The following is an 18630-nucleotide window of genomic DNA, read 5'->3' on the forward strand; positions in this document are numbered from 1 at the left end:
GAAACGACAATAATGCTTCGCATCCAAATTTAAAAAAATACGTACCTAAGATTTTTTACGCGAAAAAATCCCAGGTCCCGATCAAATAAATCTGTAAAGAAAACTTATGTATTCGAATAGAAAACTTTAGTTTTATGCGTTGGAAATAAAATTTTGAGCTCATTTATAATTTTAAACGAATTTGTAAGGAAATTTGCGTCAATTATAAATTTAAAAAATATGCAATTGTTGAAAGTTAAAAAAAACGCGATAAGAACGATACTAATAAAAATACTTAATCGTCTTGGGAATCATCTTGGGGTTGGTTTACTTTCAACAATCGTCTTGAAGAAATCTCGTTATCCGTGGCTTCAACATCATCGGACAATTTGAAACGGGCTACAACTGTACGGCCACCGCCTCGTACGTCTTGAACTCTGCCGAGGCGATACTTCTTAACCAAGTTGGTGCACCCGTCAACAAGAACGACATCTCCAACGCTCAGCGGAACTTGATTGCGCCTCCACTTTACCGTGCGCAATAGCTCAGGCAGCAGCTGCTGCTTGTAGACTTCATGGAACTGTCTAGTCAGCTCCTCCAGATGGCTTAAACGGCGTGTAATTCGATCTCTGGAACCGGTCTCGAACGAGCAAATTCCGTCGTTAGCTCTGCCACCCAACAAATCAGCAGGAGAAATGATTCTCCATGTATTAACATCATTCCCTTGTGTAGCATAGCTCAAGGGTTTAGAGTTTTAAACTCTAGCAGTTTCAGCAGTCAGCAGCAACAACTCATTGTGATTGACAACAGCTCCACACAACTTCTTATTGAGGACACGCTTGACCATGGCAACCTGGCGCTCAACACTTCCTACATACGAATGAGCGCCAGTCGGTACAAGGTGCCACTCAAAACTCACATCAGATTTCTTCATAACTTCATCAAGTATTCTTTTCGAGCCAAGAAAATTGGTGCCGCGATCAGTAGTCACGACTCTGGGCATGTTGTAGAATGCTTGAAGCTTTCTGAGGCCAATAATGACAGCCTCAGTACTGTAATCCAGCAGAACATCAATAAACACTGCTTGTGTAAAACGACAACAAACAATTAGCAACCAAACCTTGTACTTGGCTGGGTTCTTCCTGGTGCGGACTCCAGGCCTTGTAACTTCCATCGGGCCAGCAAGGTCAAGGTGAACATGGAAGAATGGAACTGAAGATTCTAACCTGTTGGGCAGGACGTCTGCCATAGTTGGGGCTGAACAACGTGCATACTCTAGACAACAACTGGAACATGACTTGACAACCTTCATAGCTTCCTGGCGGCCACGTGATATCCAAGCATACCAGCGACTCTGTACCAAAGTTTTTCTATGACCGGCATGGCCAAGTTCATCGTGGGCCTGCTGTAGGAACAGTCTGGCCAAGTTATTGTGACGATCAATCAAAATAAGGCCAGGGGAATCCTTGAACAGCTTTCTCTTTCCCTCGGCTGCTGCCTCCAAGGCCTCGTCCCCACGGGAACGCATCTTGAGGACTCTGAATTTACGAACAGGATAATAGCCATTATTACCAACGATAGGCCAGTACACCTCAGTCTCGTGATAATAAGGTTGAAGACTATCGTATTTACCTTCAGCCTCCATAACCATCTCCTTCTCCTGGTTGTATGATGCCAGGAATAAATCACACACCACATCTAGGTAGGTAATTGAAAAAGTGTGATTGCCATAAAACTTGGAATCAACTAGCGGCTCTTGTCCAGCTGGAACCGAAACTCCCGTTGGCTCTTGTCCAGCTGGAACCGCAACACTGATCGGCTCTTGTCCAGCCGGAACCAAAACTCCCGTCGGCTCTTGTCCGGCTGGAACCGAATCATTCATCGGCTCTTGCCTGGCCGGAAGCAACAACTTAAAACAGTTGGCAGCTCTGATCACCGCCTGCATAGTTTTACGTGCCTGCCTGTAGGTACGTCGTGCTAAAGTTCTCCAGAAATCAGTATCTACTACCTGGACGGCCATACACTTCAATCGGACCATGCGCTGATTCATCTCAGCCTCTGGGATGGGGTGATTTACTTCACCCGCCGTCTTTACAGGCCACTGGTCCTGCTCCAGGCGCAGCCATTCAGGCCCATCCTGATACCTGGATCCTGGTGAAACATCTTGAATGGTACAGGCACCTCTGGTGGCAAGATCTGCAATGTTCTGATCTGTAGGAAGCCAGCGCCAATCCTCTGGGCTGGTCAGCTGTTAGATCTCACTCACACGATGACTGTTAAATTTGTTTAACATCACTGATTCAGACACGATTTGCGATATAGCGCAAGTGCTGTCGCTAAAAAACATCTTGCCTGCTACTGCAAAGGGCAGGGCTCGGACAATTGCGTCCGCCAATCTTGCCATTAATAAACATGACAACAACTCAAGTCTTGGAATAGACTCAATCTTAACAGGAGCCACACGACTCTTGCCACTGCATAAAATCACTTCGAAGCCTCTGGCCGTTGGCCAACGTAGGTAGATGATGGCTGCGTAGGCTGAACTTGAAGCATCAGAAAAACCAATGATGGTTGGGAGCCCCAATGGCTCATCAGGAACTAAAGAACGTTGAAATAGCACTTCTCCAAGCTTAGCCCTGTCGGCCAAACTGTCAACAAAATCATCTCTCAGCTTGGCAGGAACATGCTCATCCCATGATACGCCACTAATGCAAACTTCCCGAAGTATAAGCTTGGACTTCAGGAGTAGTGGGCACATAAGGCCAAGAGGGTCATATAATTGCTGTACGACCCGCCAAATCTCTCTCTTCGTTACACATTCTGGCATGGCTCTCCATAAATCTAACAGATCAAGGTCCTCCAGCAATTTTCGGCCCTTTATCTTGGCGCCATGATTCACCCGAGCAGGTAGAGTAAGAACATCTTCTCTGGGGGCCCATTGAATGCCCAGTACCTTAACAGGATCAACATCATCTCCAGAATAAATAACTGATTTAAAGCTGAAGTTGCCAGGTTCAATCATTTCCTTCAACTCTTCGACCATTTTGACGGCTTCTGGCTTGCTATTATGGCCGCCAGTATGGTCATCAATGTAGGTACACTGCTCCAGCTTGATAGCTGGAGCATCCTGATGCAGTACAAACTTGGAACCGGTAGGTTGTTGCTCACTTCTCCACAGGTCCTGCTTTGCAACTACCTCTGCTCCCTTGACGTATTCAGATCCATAAACATCATGAACATCTTGGCGGCTGCGCCCTCCAAAAATCTGTGCTGTCAATCTCAGGGCTGTGACGGCGAAATCGCCTGCCAATTTCTCCCCGAAGTTAACTTTTTTGGTCAAGTAAACTTCGGGGTTGGCATGTTCATCCTCTGCAAACCACACTCTCTTCAGCTGCGAATCTTCATATGTGGCCGCCAAAGAATTGTAAAACTTACAGACATCACACACACACAGGCACACTTGTAACTTCTGAACCGAATAAGATTGTGAAACAAAGTGTAGGTAGGTGGTGGGCCGTCCATCATAATATGGTTTAAACTTGTTCCATTGCAGGTCAAGCTAGAGTTTGCGCAGATTCTCAAGGGGGTAGAAATGCTATCCTTGAAGGCCGTCACTAATGAATTAAAATAAACTGGACCTTCAAATGCTAAGTCTTGTGGCGTGGCTTTGACGTACACCCCACGGGACACCGCCTCCTTGAACACCTTCACGAATACGTCATATTCGCCGTTTTTTATCATGCGCCGGCGATCACGAAGCGCAATATTATACGCCTGCCGCGAATTGTTCGGCAGCGTATGTGTTGGCAGCCGGTACGGATAAGCTGCCGTCCACTCTTTCTTCACAAGATCCAATGTTAAACCTTCTTTTATCAGATCCTGTTTTCGCTGATCAACGGCTGACTTGCCTGACGCAAGTGCCAGGCAATGCCTGCAGCCCGTGCATCCACTGCACAGCCGCGGCGGCTGTACGCCTAACGCCTCCGACGATAGGAAGTCCATAGCTGCAACTTCCAATTTGGTAACTTTACAAACAACAGGCTTTCCATCGGCTGAAACAACAAGGAAACCTGTGCCAAAAATGCTGCGGTATAATCTTGACTCGCCGATGAGTTTATCCGCCGCTGGGAACGTCGTGGGCGTGACATGCCCTAGGAGAATATCAAGTGGTCCATTGACCAATGAAAAATCTTGTGGCCTCATATCAAACAGAGCAGCTGCGGCGACTGGGTCCATGCTGCGCAGCCCATCTGTATGTCCAATTGTGTGCACAACAGCTGCTTCCATAACATGCTTGTTCTTGTTACGGTCAACCAGGCAGAGTTTAACTGTTGGGCATGACTGAACTTTACCATCAGCCATTGAAATGGTAGCTACACGTCCAGTAGAGGGCAACTGCAACTTCTTGGCAATAGACTGTGTAACCATGGTGAGGTTGGCACCTGTGTCCCACATCCCAGACACAGGCACCTTCCTCTTGTAGACATCCAGCGCGTCCAGCTTCTGGAGCATTAACATGTAATTATTCTCACCCAAAAATGGCGCTTCATACACAGCTGAAACCTGGGCGACGGACTCATGGAGGAGGGAGTTGTGTTTCTGTCCACAATTGTTGATCCTGCAGCCTCCAAGCTTCTCAGCACGCGGACACTCTGAGGCGCGGTGCCCCTTATTAAGACATAAGAGGCACCCGCAGATTTTCATCACAAAATCTTTCCGTTCTGGAACAGACATGGTTGTAAACTTCGAACATTTAAACAAAAAATGATCTCCACTGCAGCCGTCTGACGGACAGGACTGCTTCTTCTTGAACTTGCTAGGTGTACCAGGTTTACCTACGGCGGCCGCAGCTGCGGCAGGATTACCTTTCTTCTTTGACGGCGTGTCCAAGCCGTGGCTGCTGCGCATCAATAATGCGCCACGCTGCTGTTCTAGTATATCCAGCAGCTTAGGCACGTCGGGAACGACCATGCTCCCGAGTGCAAGGTCGAGCTTATCCTGAAACTCTTTTGGCATTTTCTTAGATAACATCTCCAACAATAAAACTGTGAGCCATTGGCTTGTAGAAACTGCGTCGTTACCATCAGCCTTGGTCATCTGCTTGAGCTGGTTGATGGCACCTGAGAACTCGGCGAGAGCGCTAACAATCTGGCCGCTCTCGGACAATTTACCTTTCTTGTCCCAGCTGTTGAATATACACAACATCTATCTGGTTCTGGATTTGAACAGTTGGTCCAAATATGTCCATTGCGCTGCATGCGTGGCAATCTGTTGCAACTGCAGCCTCAACGGTTTATCCTTCATTACTCGTTCACAACTTAACACCATCTGCAGGTAGCTGGGCTCATATCCAGTAGTAAGCTTCTGGAAATTCTCCTTAAATTGCGCATAAGAAGATTCTTGCCCATCAAAGCTGGGAAGGAGTTTTTCGTCTAGGCGTGGCATGTACCCATGAGACGAAAACATCGGTCTGGCAGCAAACGATTGGGCGCCGAATGACGGCAGCATAGGATCTACCGAGGCACCCGAGACTGGCGTAACAGGCTCTTGCTTAGCCTTTGCCAGCGTCTCCATCAGTTTAGTCATATCACTGATAATTTTAGTTGGTAGAGGTATATAATCACCTTTAATAACTTTCACTATTTGCATACAACGTTGTTGCAAACTGTTTTTGTGAGCTGCAAGATCATCACCAAGAACTAAGACCTCATTGTTTATCGCTCTTAGCTCATCTATGGCACTTAATGTGAGTTTTAACTCGCTATAGTTCTTTTGCGCCGTGATAATGTCACTATAAAAATCTTTTAGGTTATCATCATCCTGGATTAACACGTCCAGCTGTTGAAGACCGTTCATGGTACGTTCAAGATTTAAGTTCGCATCATGAACAAGGATGCATTCCTTGGTGAGATTAACATTGATGTCTGCGGTATCCGAAACTACCTGCATCACTCTGTCTAACTCTTCGGTTATCACTTCAACTGCCCTAGGCAATCTGTCCGACAATAGTGCATACCTATTCTTTTTAGGTGGCATTTTCACTTTTGTTAGCACTGATTACAACTATAGTCACGTGTAGAATTTTATTCACATTCAACACATACGGTAACTGTCACTGGCTTTGACTGGCTGACTGGACTTCTTACCGTTTTCATTGTTTCGGTACAACGGCATTTGGCTGGCCGTTTACCAGATCTTTACGTACAGACGTACGAAACCTGCTACTTCCCACAAGAGACAAAACCAGCATAGTTACTAATACAATTTATTGTATGAAAACGGTCATGCTGAAATAGAAAATAACAAAATTAATAATCAAATATTAAAATGTTAAATACATGATAAAATAAATCTTGTAAAAAGAGAATAAATCTTTTTCTTATTTGGAACAATCATCTTTTTTAATAAAGTAAATATTCATTATGAGAGGTTGCGTGACTTCGAAATTATATTTTAAAATATATAAGAATGCTAGGGTTACTTTTTGCTTAAAATTAATCAAAATTAAATACGAGTTTGAAATTCATAAACAAAATCATTATAGACTACGATTAAAATATTCTGATACAAAAATAAATTAATTACTTGGTCTAATTTAAGTAAAAATGAAAGATTAATTTGCCGTCTTAAAAAAATCACTCCATTCCATTAAAAATGCTTAAAGAAAGAATTCTTACCGAAGTTTTTGTTCCTGTAAAGCCGGGAAGCACTCAAAGGTATTTTTCAGTACGGACAACACCACAATTCTGACTATACATGGTTTTTTATCACGCAGATAATCCGCACATTTTGAAAGAAAGATTAAAGATGGCCACGCTTGCTTTGTTTATGATCAATGCGCAAGCGTTGTTTTGATTGCCGCGTCCAATTATGAACTTTCAATTTGAATCTCAGCGCTTTCCAAACTGACATTAATGATAAGGAAAACAAAAGGATAAAGGTTCGAGTTCACAAACGCATCACACTATTATACTTCCAATACAATAGATATACGTAGGAAATGCAAAGACGGATAGGTAGATATTCCATATGGTGTAAATTAACGTTAAACTTTAGGATTACACACATATATGCACACACTCACACACATAAAACACACACCCACACACACACTCACAGTTTGAAAAGTGTAAAGTTTTTGTTTAACTTTGATCTCAGGAGATTTTGAAGGCATTAGCAAAATTATTTTTGTCCTTTTCTCTTCAAAAATATCACCACCCGCGGCTGAAAACGATATTTTTTGGAGAGAAAAAAAAACATGCTGCTGGGAAGGGCATTCAGACAAAGATCCCCCCCCCTTCTCCTCAACTACAAATGAAATTTAAAAATTTTTGAATTAGGTTAATGGTAAACCAAGTCAAGGTTTTAAGATCATCTTGTATCTGGCTAAAAGATGTACACACGTTCGATCTCCAACATGACCTACCCCTGAGGGGTGCCCAAACCTTGCAGGAATACCCTGTACCCCTAAGTCTTGTAAACCATAGTAAACTGATTATAGGCCCCTTACTTTTATGTTATAAGGTGTCTTGAGAGGGGGGGGGGGGTGGAGGTTTGTGTTTTCAATTTGGGACCTCAAGTGATATTGCCCATATCTTTTATTTTGAGGGGTGTATTGGAATTGTACATGCACCCAGAGAAATGTACAAAAAAATGTTTGCAACCCAATATGGAAAAAAAGTTATTTTACTCTTTTGCAATCCAGAGATTGTGTCAAAAAAACTTTTAAATTTGTATATTTAGATCCCGTAGGAAAAAAACTGAGTTCAAAATAAGAACGGCTGACAGCCCTTTCTTTTTCAATGTATATGAGAGGTGGGATTTGGTGCATTTTTCAATAAACTTTACATTTTCTATGCATTTCATAAAAATACCTCACCTCACCAACTCACAGTGTTTTTGTTATTTTTTTTCCTTTAAAAACAAAGATTCTAACAAAGTTAGTGCAAGTGTAGGACGCCTTTACTTTACCAGACTAATAGTGTAGCTTCGCTCCCCAGCTGTATCCCTAATTTTCTGTTGATTCCCCTTTTTGCTACGGGAGAAGCCATTGTGAATAGATCAATATAATGTATTATGCTTCTGTATAGTTGTTGTGCCATTTATTATGTTTATCCAATCAGTTATACATCTTCCGCTCCCTCCCTGGCTCAGGAAGGGGATCAGCCTTGTATAACAACCAATTTAATATGATATCTTTTGCTTTGTACTTCCTTAATCTATGTGTTATTATATATTGTTGTTAAACTATTAGTATTTAAGTTGCCCTTTCCAAATAAACATCAAACTGGAATTTCTGTTAGTTATTGTTATAGTCAGATCAGCAAAGCTGACCTGCAATACGTGGTTGTAAGTCTGTCTGTCTACCAAGCTCATGATCGCGAACCCCTGAGGCTAAAGCGGGGACACTCCCACACAAGTATGCCAGTGTGCCAGGGACATTTCTTGGCTCCTATTCAAGATAGGTTCTTGTTAACATTCCCATTATGAGGAAGCATATCTAAGTACAAACCACAATGGCTTTTTAGCTGCTTTTATTTTTCACTACTGATCTTTGTGTCTATAAAAAGTTGAAAAACAAGAAGCTTTTTGGATCTTTTGAATTCTTTAAAAAAATTTGCCTCACTAAAATCATTTTGCCCCACTAAAATCAGTGAGGCTCGTTAAGAATTTAGAATGGATAATTTTGCCTCACTAAATTTTAGTGGGGCAAACTGATTTTGGTGAAGCATAAGTTTTTTTAAGAATTCACCTCTGATATCATATCCAATCTAAAAGGTAGTGCAAGTACGTCAGTACGCCAGGGGCATTTCTCGGCTCCTATTCAAGATAGATTCTTGTTAACATTCCCATTATTAGGAATCATATTTAAGTACAAACCGCAATTGCTTTTCAGCTGCTTTTAATTTTTCACTACTGATCTTTGTGTCTATAAAAAGTTAAAAACAAGAAGCTTTTTGGATCTTTTTTTGAGAAATATTAGCTGTTTATTCCTATTTAAAACTATTTAGACTGTTAACATTAGAACTGATATTATATTTAATCTAAAGATTGAGAGTCAGGTAATATCTTCTTCTCTATCTATTAATTTATTTGGTACACCGACAAACGTCCTACCGCGACAAACGTCCTAATGCGACAAACGTCCTAAGCGACAAACCTCCAAAATGACAAACCTCCTACTGCGACATCTCTTAAGTAAAACGTCCTAATTTTTTTTTTAAAATTAATTTGTCCAAATTTGATTTTAAAATGTTCTAAGATAAGAGGCAATATATATTATCTAAAAAATTAAAGGTCTATTTTTTGTAATGCACAGTTGTATCGGGTTCGAAGCCAATCCGTTTGATAGCCAACACAGACTTTGGAAAAACTGTCGGACAGATTTTTAAAATTTAGCTTATGGTTAAAGTTATTAAAAAAATAAGTTTTAAAAGATTATATTCCTGTGTTTTATCGCCATTTTGAATTTTATATTGATAAGTATTCTTACAATTAGAGGATTTTGTTCTTAAAGAAGGTGTATCAACTTTTTTTTTTTATGGCTAGCCGGTTCTTTTAGTAAGTAGTAGATGTAAAATTTTTCATAGAATTCAGATATGCAATCGGTTTTTTTGTAGACCTCTTATTTTTTAAGTAATTTAAGTTTTTTAAAAAAATAATTAAGTCGGTTTTAAGGTACTAAAATGCAACGAAATAAAAGAAGAAAATGGCCAGTAAGAACAAAAATAGTAAGATCTTTAATTTGACACCTTACTTTTAAAATTCTGTTGAGTAATTATTGAAAAAATCTATTTTTTTAACCTCGGTTTAATAAAAACTTTAGACCTAAATATTTTCTCAAACAGACATAAAAAACATGGGTTCATATATACCTTTAGAATCAGAAAAATATTACGAATCCATTGTAAGCAAAATTGAAAAAAAGTAAAAAAATAAAAAAATATAAAAATGGCCAATTGTATTTTTTGTTCTGGCAACACTATCGTCTTCCCTTTTTTACCCCCTCTTTACCCACTCTATACCCCCTTCCCATTTTTATACCCAATTCAAAAGTTAAGACGTTGCCTGTACAATATAATATGATATTTTCATATAATTCCTTTTATTGTAGTTTATATACTATATTGTAAACTTTTTTTTCAATTTTGCTTACAATGGATTCGTAATATTTTTCTGATTCTAAAGGTATATATGAACCCATATTATTTTACTTGTGAAATGATAAAATTGAGTTCAAAGTTTTTATTCTCGTGGGTTTAAAAAAATCGATTTTTTCAATAATTACCTGACAGAATTGAAAAAGTAAGGTGTCAAATTAAAGATCTTACTATTTTTGTTCATAATGGCCATTTTCTTTCTTTTTTTTGTTGCATTTTAGTACCTTAAAATCGACTTAATTTTTTTTTTTTAAACTTAAATTACTTAAAAAATAAGAGGTCTACAAAAAAACCGATTGCATATCTGAATTCTATGAAAAATTTTACATCTACTACTTACTAAAAGGACCGGCTAGCTATAAAAAAAAAAGTTGATACAACTTCTTTGGAAGATTTTTCTTATTTCATAATTTTTAAAATTTTTAGGACGTTTTACTAAATAGATGTCGCATTAGGACGTTTGTCGCATTAGGAGGTTTGTCGTTTAGGAGGTTTGTCGTTTAGGAGGTTTGTCGCATTAGGACGTTTGTCGTATTAGGACGTTTGTCGGTGTACCATTTATTTTCTGTTTGTTTTCTTGGTAAATTTTAATATTTCTGTGCTTCGCTGCCTAAGGATGTTGCATCCTTGAAAAAATACTTTTTATTTGTAAAAGCATAAATAAAGTTAATGTAATGTTTATGTTTAAATCTTGTATGTAGTTTCTAAAAACATAAAAACAATGGGGAATTTGAATTGATTTTAATGTACTTAAGCAGCATAAAGCTCTGTTCAGTAATAAAGTCTTGTGTAGTTTTGTTGTTCTAGGTTCTTTTCTCTCATTCTTCCTCTTTTTCTTGTTTAATTCTTGATCAAAATCCTACATCAATAATTAAAGTATTATTTACTAAATGATATATAATACTTGGATATTGTGAGATGTTCTTTCTAATGAAATGTTTCTCCTAGCTGACTAACAAAGAAAATTTAAATACAACGATATCCCCCATCCCCAACTTATGAACTTACCCCATCCTCTTCGCTGACTATGGGGGAAAGTGTGGTATCCGCCTAGGACAATTGGCAGACACCAGAGTTCAAATGACTACGGCAGTGTGAACAGACGTGGACACCTATACTATAGAGAAGCTACGCTTCTCTAGCAATCACTAAATAATAAACAGAGTCTATTCAGTTGTTCCTTTATTCAGGGTCTAAGGTTTACTAAAGTTATATACAACAAACAATGAATACACAGATAGGAATAAATAATCATAAACAGAATCAATATAATACATATACAATAGTCAGTTTGGGCAATAATGATCCCCCATCCCTGGAAAGGGTGGGGGGAATTAACAATACAGCTTAACCATAATAAGGCTGTCAGAATCTATCATTAATTTTAGGCATAGGGAGGGGGTCGGCAGACCCCTTCCCCAGGACTCGGGGGAGGGCCCTCGGCCCTTCCCCGAACCCAGGTCAGGGTTGCCATAGGCATGGCTCACGGTTGCCGAATACCACAACTCTCCCCTCGGAAGGCTGGGAGGGGGGTCTCCCTGCAGACTTCCGACAGTGGTTGAGGCCTTCGTCCCGCTCCTTAGGGCTAATTTATATACAAGCGATAATGATTCAATGGAATCCTAGTGGTGATTTTCAGGGCTGATGGGCTCCCAACGTGGGATAGAAGGTAGAGGCTGGCTTTTGTTGGACACGTAGCTCGGCGCCAGCAGGTGTCAGGTTGGCGTGGGGCACAGCCGCTGCGGGGCCGGTCAGTAGCGGGGCATTCTGGTTGTTGTTGGCAGCGGCTGGGGCACTGGCTACCAGGTTGACCGTCTGAGCGACAGCCTGGCCTCCCGAGGGGCCGCGGGGCTTTCCAGAGTGTGGCCCAGGCCTGCCTGGGCGGTCATTCCCACTATCTGCTGATTGCATGGATACCATTTCCTCGGCTGCTTCCCAGCCGATAGGAATGGCATCCCAGTCTACTGAAAAGTCCCGGGACTTGGCATGGGTGAGCCTGGCTCTGGCCAAGGCCTTACGATACAAGGTTGGGTGATACAGGCTGCCAGGGAAATGATGGTTAAGTCTCCCAGCAGCTTGAGAATCAACAACAGCAAACACAGTATGGCTGCGCCATCTCCCCACTCGTGAATAGCCTGTCTGAACCCAGCCCAGACATCCAGGGTTGCTTCTCCTTCCTCCGCCAGTCGGTCAATATCGTAGGACACGATCCCATGGTCTCCGGTGGCTGAACAGCTACCTTGCTGAACGCATGAGCCATATGACAGGCCGGTCAGCATGGCGGCCTTATACGCTGGGAACGCTAGCAGCTGCTGCCAGTCGTTCAGCTCAGCCTGCGAATACAAGCCTCCCGAACTAAAGTCATCCAAGGGCTCTGTCAGCAGCTGCTTGGGTGTATCCAGCGGGGGTGGCCTCTTCTTAGGTGCGGGGGTTAGCTCTATCCAGCCTTCCTCAGCGTGTACAGTTAGGGGGTAGGTGGAGGAGCAGGGAATTTTGGTGGCGTGGCCGCTATACACCTTTGTCACGGCATCTACAAATCCTGTGGGCTCCACCGGCACCTTGTCCCAACATTCATTGCTCTCCCTGACAACATATTTATTGCGTTGGCAGGTAAGCTGGAGCAGTACATCTCCCCTCAGCACAGAGAACGTGCTCCCCTGGACACGCACCGGATGGGCTGGGTCTAGTTGCTGGAGCTTCCAGCAATTGGCCGCTACTTCTTCTGCTGCGGTGCTTCTCATTCGAGTTTCCAGGGTAAATCCGATGTAACCTGCATGTATCTGGGCCTGCAGGGGGACATCCACGTCCCTGGCCGATACTCTGGGCAGCGCTGCCGCGGCCGGGTTGGCTGCCACGAACAATGCTGGGTGGTTGGTGGCATGGGCCTCAAAGTCGCAGTTCACTATTGAGGTGGGGGTAGTCATGTTGATGAAGAATTGGGCTTGATGGTCAACCAGAAACGCATCCATCACCAGGCTAGGCTGGAGGCTGCGGATCAGCCTCAAGGGGCAATCTCTCCCCAGGTGGTCCCACACGTAGGTGGCCTCCCCAGTGATGCAGGACGGCTCAGAATGGGGACACTCTAGGGTCAGGTGGTCAGACATGGACTCCACCCGTCCATTCTCGACGACATAGGTTTCTTCCTTGACCAGCAGCCGTCGCTCCTGGAGCACTAATTCATTGCGGTACAGCTGGCCCTCGAAATGGATGTCCTCCCCTTCACAACCCACCCCCTCGGGGCTGTTGACCAAGGCGCCCACCATATCGAGGGTGAAGAACAGGGGATGGTTCAGCTGAAACGTCAGTGGCTGGGTCTTGCCTGGCAGCGTGTAGACTCGGTTCCTGGCCAGGTCTCGGCACGTTTCTGGATCAATCTTGGTTGGCCGCATGAGGGTGGGGACCGAGGTCACCTTGAGGTGGCCCCATACTCCACACCTAAATGTCCACTGGGACACGGTGAGTTGACAGCTATATCCCGTTGTTTCCCTAATCTTGACTTGTTGCAGGACATGTACCTCATGGCCCAAGGGCACCTCCTGGTGTAGCGGCTCCGTGCTACACATCTTCTCCTTGTTGTAGGCTGTGACATGGGTGGGGTTGGCACAGTCCCACCCTACCAGGACGTAGCTAGTTGTAGGCCACACGGCTGCGAGCAGTAGTCCCCACAGAACCATCCACCAGTGTGAGAATCTACCAGACAGCCATCGACCTCGCACGCGCGTCTGGGGATCCTCGGCTCGGGCCACGGCTGCTTCTTGGGGCTGGACACTGCTAGGCTGCTCCTGGCTAGATATTAATTTCCATTGAGCGTTATCTTTGGGTGCCCGGGGCATCCCGATACCCTCCCCAATGACAGACTGACAGGCGACTGGCGCCTGCCTGGGTGTCGGCTCCCCTAGCCCCAAGGGGTCCCTTCCCTTGTCCATGGCATGCCCAGTGGCATGGGGCTGGAGTGCGTGTGGCACAGGCTCGCCCTGGATTATGTCCCTCCCCTGCCCTAGGAACTCAGGTGCATGTGGCACAGGCAAGTCCTTATATCCCCAAATTTCAATCTCCCCAGCCTCTGGTGCGGGAGGCACAGGCAAGGCTGGAGGGTTACAATGCTTTGGATACAATACATATGTCAAATTTAACTTATCCTGACTCGGTTGGGAATGGTGGTCAGCTGGGTTCCCTCGGCTGGCAGGGGGCGCTGGATGGTGTATGGCTGGGCTCTCCCTACGGGCTGGTGGCGCTGGCTGATGGATCGCTGGACCCTCCCGGCTGGCTGGTGGCGCTGGCTGACTGGGGGTGACGGATGTCACCCCTCCCTCTGGGACTGCTGGCTCGTTCCAGGATCCAGGTATCTCGGTGGCGGCGACGGTTGTCGCCCCAGGCACCAGGGTGGGGGCGCTGGATAGCACCCCCCAGTCATCACAGGTGGCGGCGCCAGATGGCACCCCATACATCGACTCCGTTGCGCTGGCTAGCGCCTCCTGCCGCTCTCGCTCAGCGGCCGCCAGGGCCTCCCCGTACACCGTCTCAGTGGCGCTGGGTAGCGCCCCTCCACTCTTGCTGGGTAGACTCGGTCTGGCAGGCCCCATCATGTTGAGGCTGAAGGGTTGAGGCCTCAGGACTTCTGGCTCTGCAATGTTGGTGGGCTGCACGAACTCCGGCCCCAGGTGATTGAGGCTGAAGCCCAGACCAACCCGGTTGGGTTCAGCCGCTCCTCCCAGCATGTTGATCCTAGCTGGGACGGTTCCAAACTGCGGCATTCCGTCGGCTCGGCCCGCTGCGTTGGGGGCGTCTGCTTGCTGGAGTGTTGCTGGGGGCGCGCTCCCTTCCATGTTGGCTACTCTGCTGGGCTTTCCTGAGGGAGCGCCCTTGTCAACGACGCATCTCCGGCCGGCTACCTGGTCCCAGTCGGCCTTGCACTCGGCCGCCGTATGGCCTGCGTAATGGCAACGGTCACATTTGGCAGGACGGTCACGGCGTGGCTGGGTGCGTCTCTCTTCTAGGCTGACCTCCATAGGTGTAGGACAGTCTCGGACTCGGTGGCCCACCATGGCAGCGATAGCAGCGGCCTGGAATCTTGTCATCTGGGGCGACCTTCCCCATCTGGTGGAGACCCGGAGCCAAGGCGCCAATCTCCATTGGCTCCGACTCATCATATTGGGGCAACTGGACGCTGGCGGATCCCGTGAGCCCGTCGGTGGCGTCCACTAGGCACACACCCTCCTTCAGCTGCTTGGTGATCATTGTGACGGTAAACATGGCTCGCCTCGTGTACTCAGGTACCGAGGCGATCTCATGACCCATCATTTCACTTTTCACATTAGCGTTACGAATGACACGATTTAATTCGTCTATCAATAATTCAAGGTCCTCATGGCTATAGGCCTCCCTATACAATGCACACTTTGTGGATATGTATGCTTGTATAGGTTCTGTCGAGTGTTGCCTATAATCCCTGAAGGCTTGCTTCAGGGTCTGGGATTCATAGGCTGGACGAAATAACATTTCACACTCGGCCTTGACTTGTTCATATGTCAAGGCTTGGCCTGCCTCGCCAAACAGATGAGAGGCCATCTCCGCCGCTTGCCCCACCAGGGATAGTAAAAGGGCGTTGCGGCGGTTCAGTGTGTCATGGGGGGGCACACGGTAAGCCGCCCATGACATTTCGAGTCTCCGGATGTGGGAATTCCAGGATTGCTTGGGCGGTCCTCGATACTCCGGCAGGTTACTCAGCATCAGCTTGCGGTACTCGGCTGGAGCCGGCTGGGGATCATCCTGGAGCCATCCTTGGAGCTGGTCGCCTCCTGGCGCTTGTGGCTGCTCCATCGGGTCAAAGGTTCAGCGGCGGGACACGAAGTTTTTTTTAAGTCAATACTATAAATGGTTTACACTTGAGGCTTTCTAGCCTGGCAGCCAACACTGTTTGTCACTAGGTTGGTAGTTTAACTACAAAGATTTAAATTAGGTGTACCTAAAGTACTTGTCACTAGTTGTCTGAGTTGTAGAGTAGGCTGGTAGGTGTAGATAGCTGTTGAGGGTCTGAACTGCTGTCAGGAACTGATTTGGTTTTCCTTATCACACTATAGATAGGAGGGAGGAGCTTGCAAGTCTTTTTTTTTCTAAAAATATCTCTGTTGGATGCTATGGAGTAGCTCCGCTCCTGTGTGTGTGTGTGTGTGCGTGAAATATCCTTTCCTTGCAACGCGCTTACGCACCGTCAGATTCGCACACACAGGTAAAACGCGCACCTATCCCTCAATCCGCTCTCTCATTGGTCCGCTTTGTCTTATTCGTCCGTTGAATTTTGTTGTGCGTCCCAAGCTCTGCTGCGCGACCCGTAAATGGCGCGCTGTTCTCCCGGTCGCTATCTCCACACCGTGGGCGGACATATTCAAGTGTGGGTAGGAAGGGGGAGCGCGTGAGGGGACGGGGTAAAACCGTCCGTTCCCCCCTATGGGGAGGGGGGAGTGCTGTAGGTTTGAAGTAACTGTGTGGTGAGGTAATTGTGCCCTTTCCTTAATCCTGAGCTTATTGTTATGTCACCTCGATTGTATTTTCTTCAATTGATGGTGGGCCCCTCCCCTTCCATTGGGATAAGGGGTGTATTTGTTGTGCTGAAGGCTTGGGGGGTTAGATTGTTTATCAATGCATTGTTATATTACATCTAGGTTCTATTTTTTGGCTTTATCACAATACACAACAGATTTGCTTACCAAGCCTGTTCTATTTTTAGCTTTATCACAATACACAACAAATTTGTTTACCAAGCCTTGCTCATAAATCTATTGTTCAGCCTTCACACTAGGGTGGTAATCCCTAAAATGTGATATAATATCTGTTTTTCTAGATGGGTGGCTGCGCTGTAGCCTCTCAGGATACTTGGAGTTAACGTAGTTTTCTTCTGCTTGGTACACTACACTCGTATTTTCGCTCGCAGCTCGCAGCTATTTGGCTTGTTTCAGCCTGTCGGCGGCAGGGAATGTCCCGTCCTGCAGCGCCGTGTATCCGAATCCGGCTGGTGGCGGCAGGGAATGTCCCTTCCTGCAGCGCCGCTGGTTCGGATCCTGCTATCTCTTGCAGTAAATGTTGGCCTATTTTCAGCCGTTTGCACTTATTTGGCCTGTTTCAGCCCGTCCGCAGGCCTGTTTCAGCCCTTGAGCGCTCAATTCTCCGTTAGATGTCGGCGCTTCTCGCGGTTCTCCGTCAAGTTTCGCTGCTCTCCGCAGTCTCTCGTCCGATTTCGCTACTCTCCGCAGCTCGGGTTCCGCCACACTTAGTGGTCTTTCGCTAGGTTTCGCTTCCACAACTGCCGGATGCAGAGTTAGACCTTGCTATCCAGGGTGGGTAATTCAGGTTGCTTGTGTCAGTTTTGCCAGTTTCACTGCTGGGAGTACCTTAGCCTCAGCTGCACGTCTGCTCTACACTTGTGGTTTGCCGTAATCTCACACAGCTGTCACCAAAAGTTGTGGTATCCGCCTAGGACAATTGGCAGACACCAGAGTTCAAATGACTACGGCAGTGTGAACAGACGTGGACACCTATACTATAGAGAAGCTACGCTTCTCTAGCAATCACTAAATAATAAACAGAGTCTATTCAGTTGTTCCTTTATTCAGGGTCTAAGGTTTACTAAAGTTATATACAACAAACAATGAATACACAGATAGGAATAAATAATCATAAACAGAATCAATATAATACATATACAATAGTCAGTTTGGGCAATAATGATCCCCCATCCCTGGAAAGGGTGGGGGGAATTAACAATACAGCTTAACCATAATAAGGCTGTCAGAATCTATCATTAATTTTAGGCATAGGGAGGGGGTCGGCAGACCCCTTCCCCAGGACTCGGGGGAGGGCCCTCGGCCCTTCCCCGAACCCAGGTCAGGGTTGCCATAGGCATGGCTCACGGTTGCCGAATACCACAAAAGTATTGAATAATATCTGAGGACTATATTAGCAACTTATATCAACGACACAAATAACATTGTCATAATATCCAAGTATATTTTGGATACTAGATATCATCTGATACATAGCTTTTGTTTGAATTTAGGGTACCATGAACATTTTTTTATATGTAAAATCTTACTTTATCGAGAAGCTTTGTTTAAAAATGATTTCAAAACAAAGATGAAAAGAGAATAATATATAATCTACTCTACTACACCGAAAGCAATTCAAATTCCTAACTTGTTGTATACTGGTCAATCTCATTTTCTTTTTTTCCCAGTATTTTTCCTATTTATTCTTTCTCTTGTTTTCACTGTAGGATGGGTAGGTCTTTCCTGAAGGAAAAAAAATCAGTAGTAAATTAGAAATGGACTAAAAAGACTACTGGACAATGGACGATAAATTAGGGTACATTTCACATTCGGTAGATTAATGTCATTGGTGGAATAGTTTTGACACTGCTAGTTTGTGCAACCCAATTAAGATTTAACAAAAGTTTTAATACCAATGAAAGAATATATTTCAAAACCTTGGAGACTCA

The 18630-nt window shown here is 44.9% G+C and overlaps 2 protein-coding genes across 2 annotated transcripts; both read right to left on the reverse strand.

The window, feature by feature from the left end:
- Positions 1–274: 274 nt before the first annotated feature.
- On the reverse strand, positions 275–5184 carry LOC145312966 (uncharacterized). Its single transcript, XM_080152179.1, has 5 exons — positions 3447–5184; positions 2332–3348; positions 1933–2214; positions 796–1677; positions 275–702 (listed from the first exon to the last, which is right to left on the reverse strand). Exons 1-5 carry the CDS (start codon positions 5182–5184, stop codon positions 275–277), a joined length of 4347 nt encoding a protein of 1448 aa, XP_080008305.1.
- LOC145312968 (uncharacterized) lies at positions 5185–6791 on the reverse strand. Its single transcript, XM_080152180.1, has 2 exons — positions 6657–6791; positions 5185–6266 (listed from the first exon to the last, which is right to left on the reverse strand). Exon 2 carries the CDS (start codon positions 6013–6015, stop codon positions 5185–5187), a length of 831 nt encoding a protein of 276 aa, XP_080008306.1. The 5' UTR covers positions 6016–6266; positions 6657–6791.
- Between the last annotated feature and the right edge of the window lie 11839 nt (positions 6792–18630).

This window comes from Acartia tonsa, chromosome 3 (assembly GCF_053477335.1).
Source record: "Acartia tonsa isolate MP-2025a chromosome 3, ASM5347733v1, whole genome shotgun sequence".
Classification (NCBI taxonomy): Eukaryota; Metazoa; Arthropoda; class Copepoda; order Calanoida; family Acartiidae; genus Acartia; species Acartia tonsa.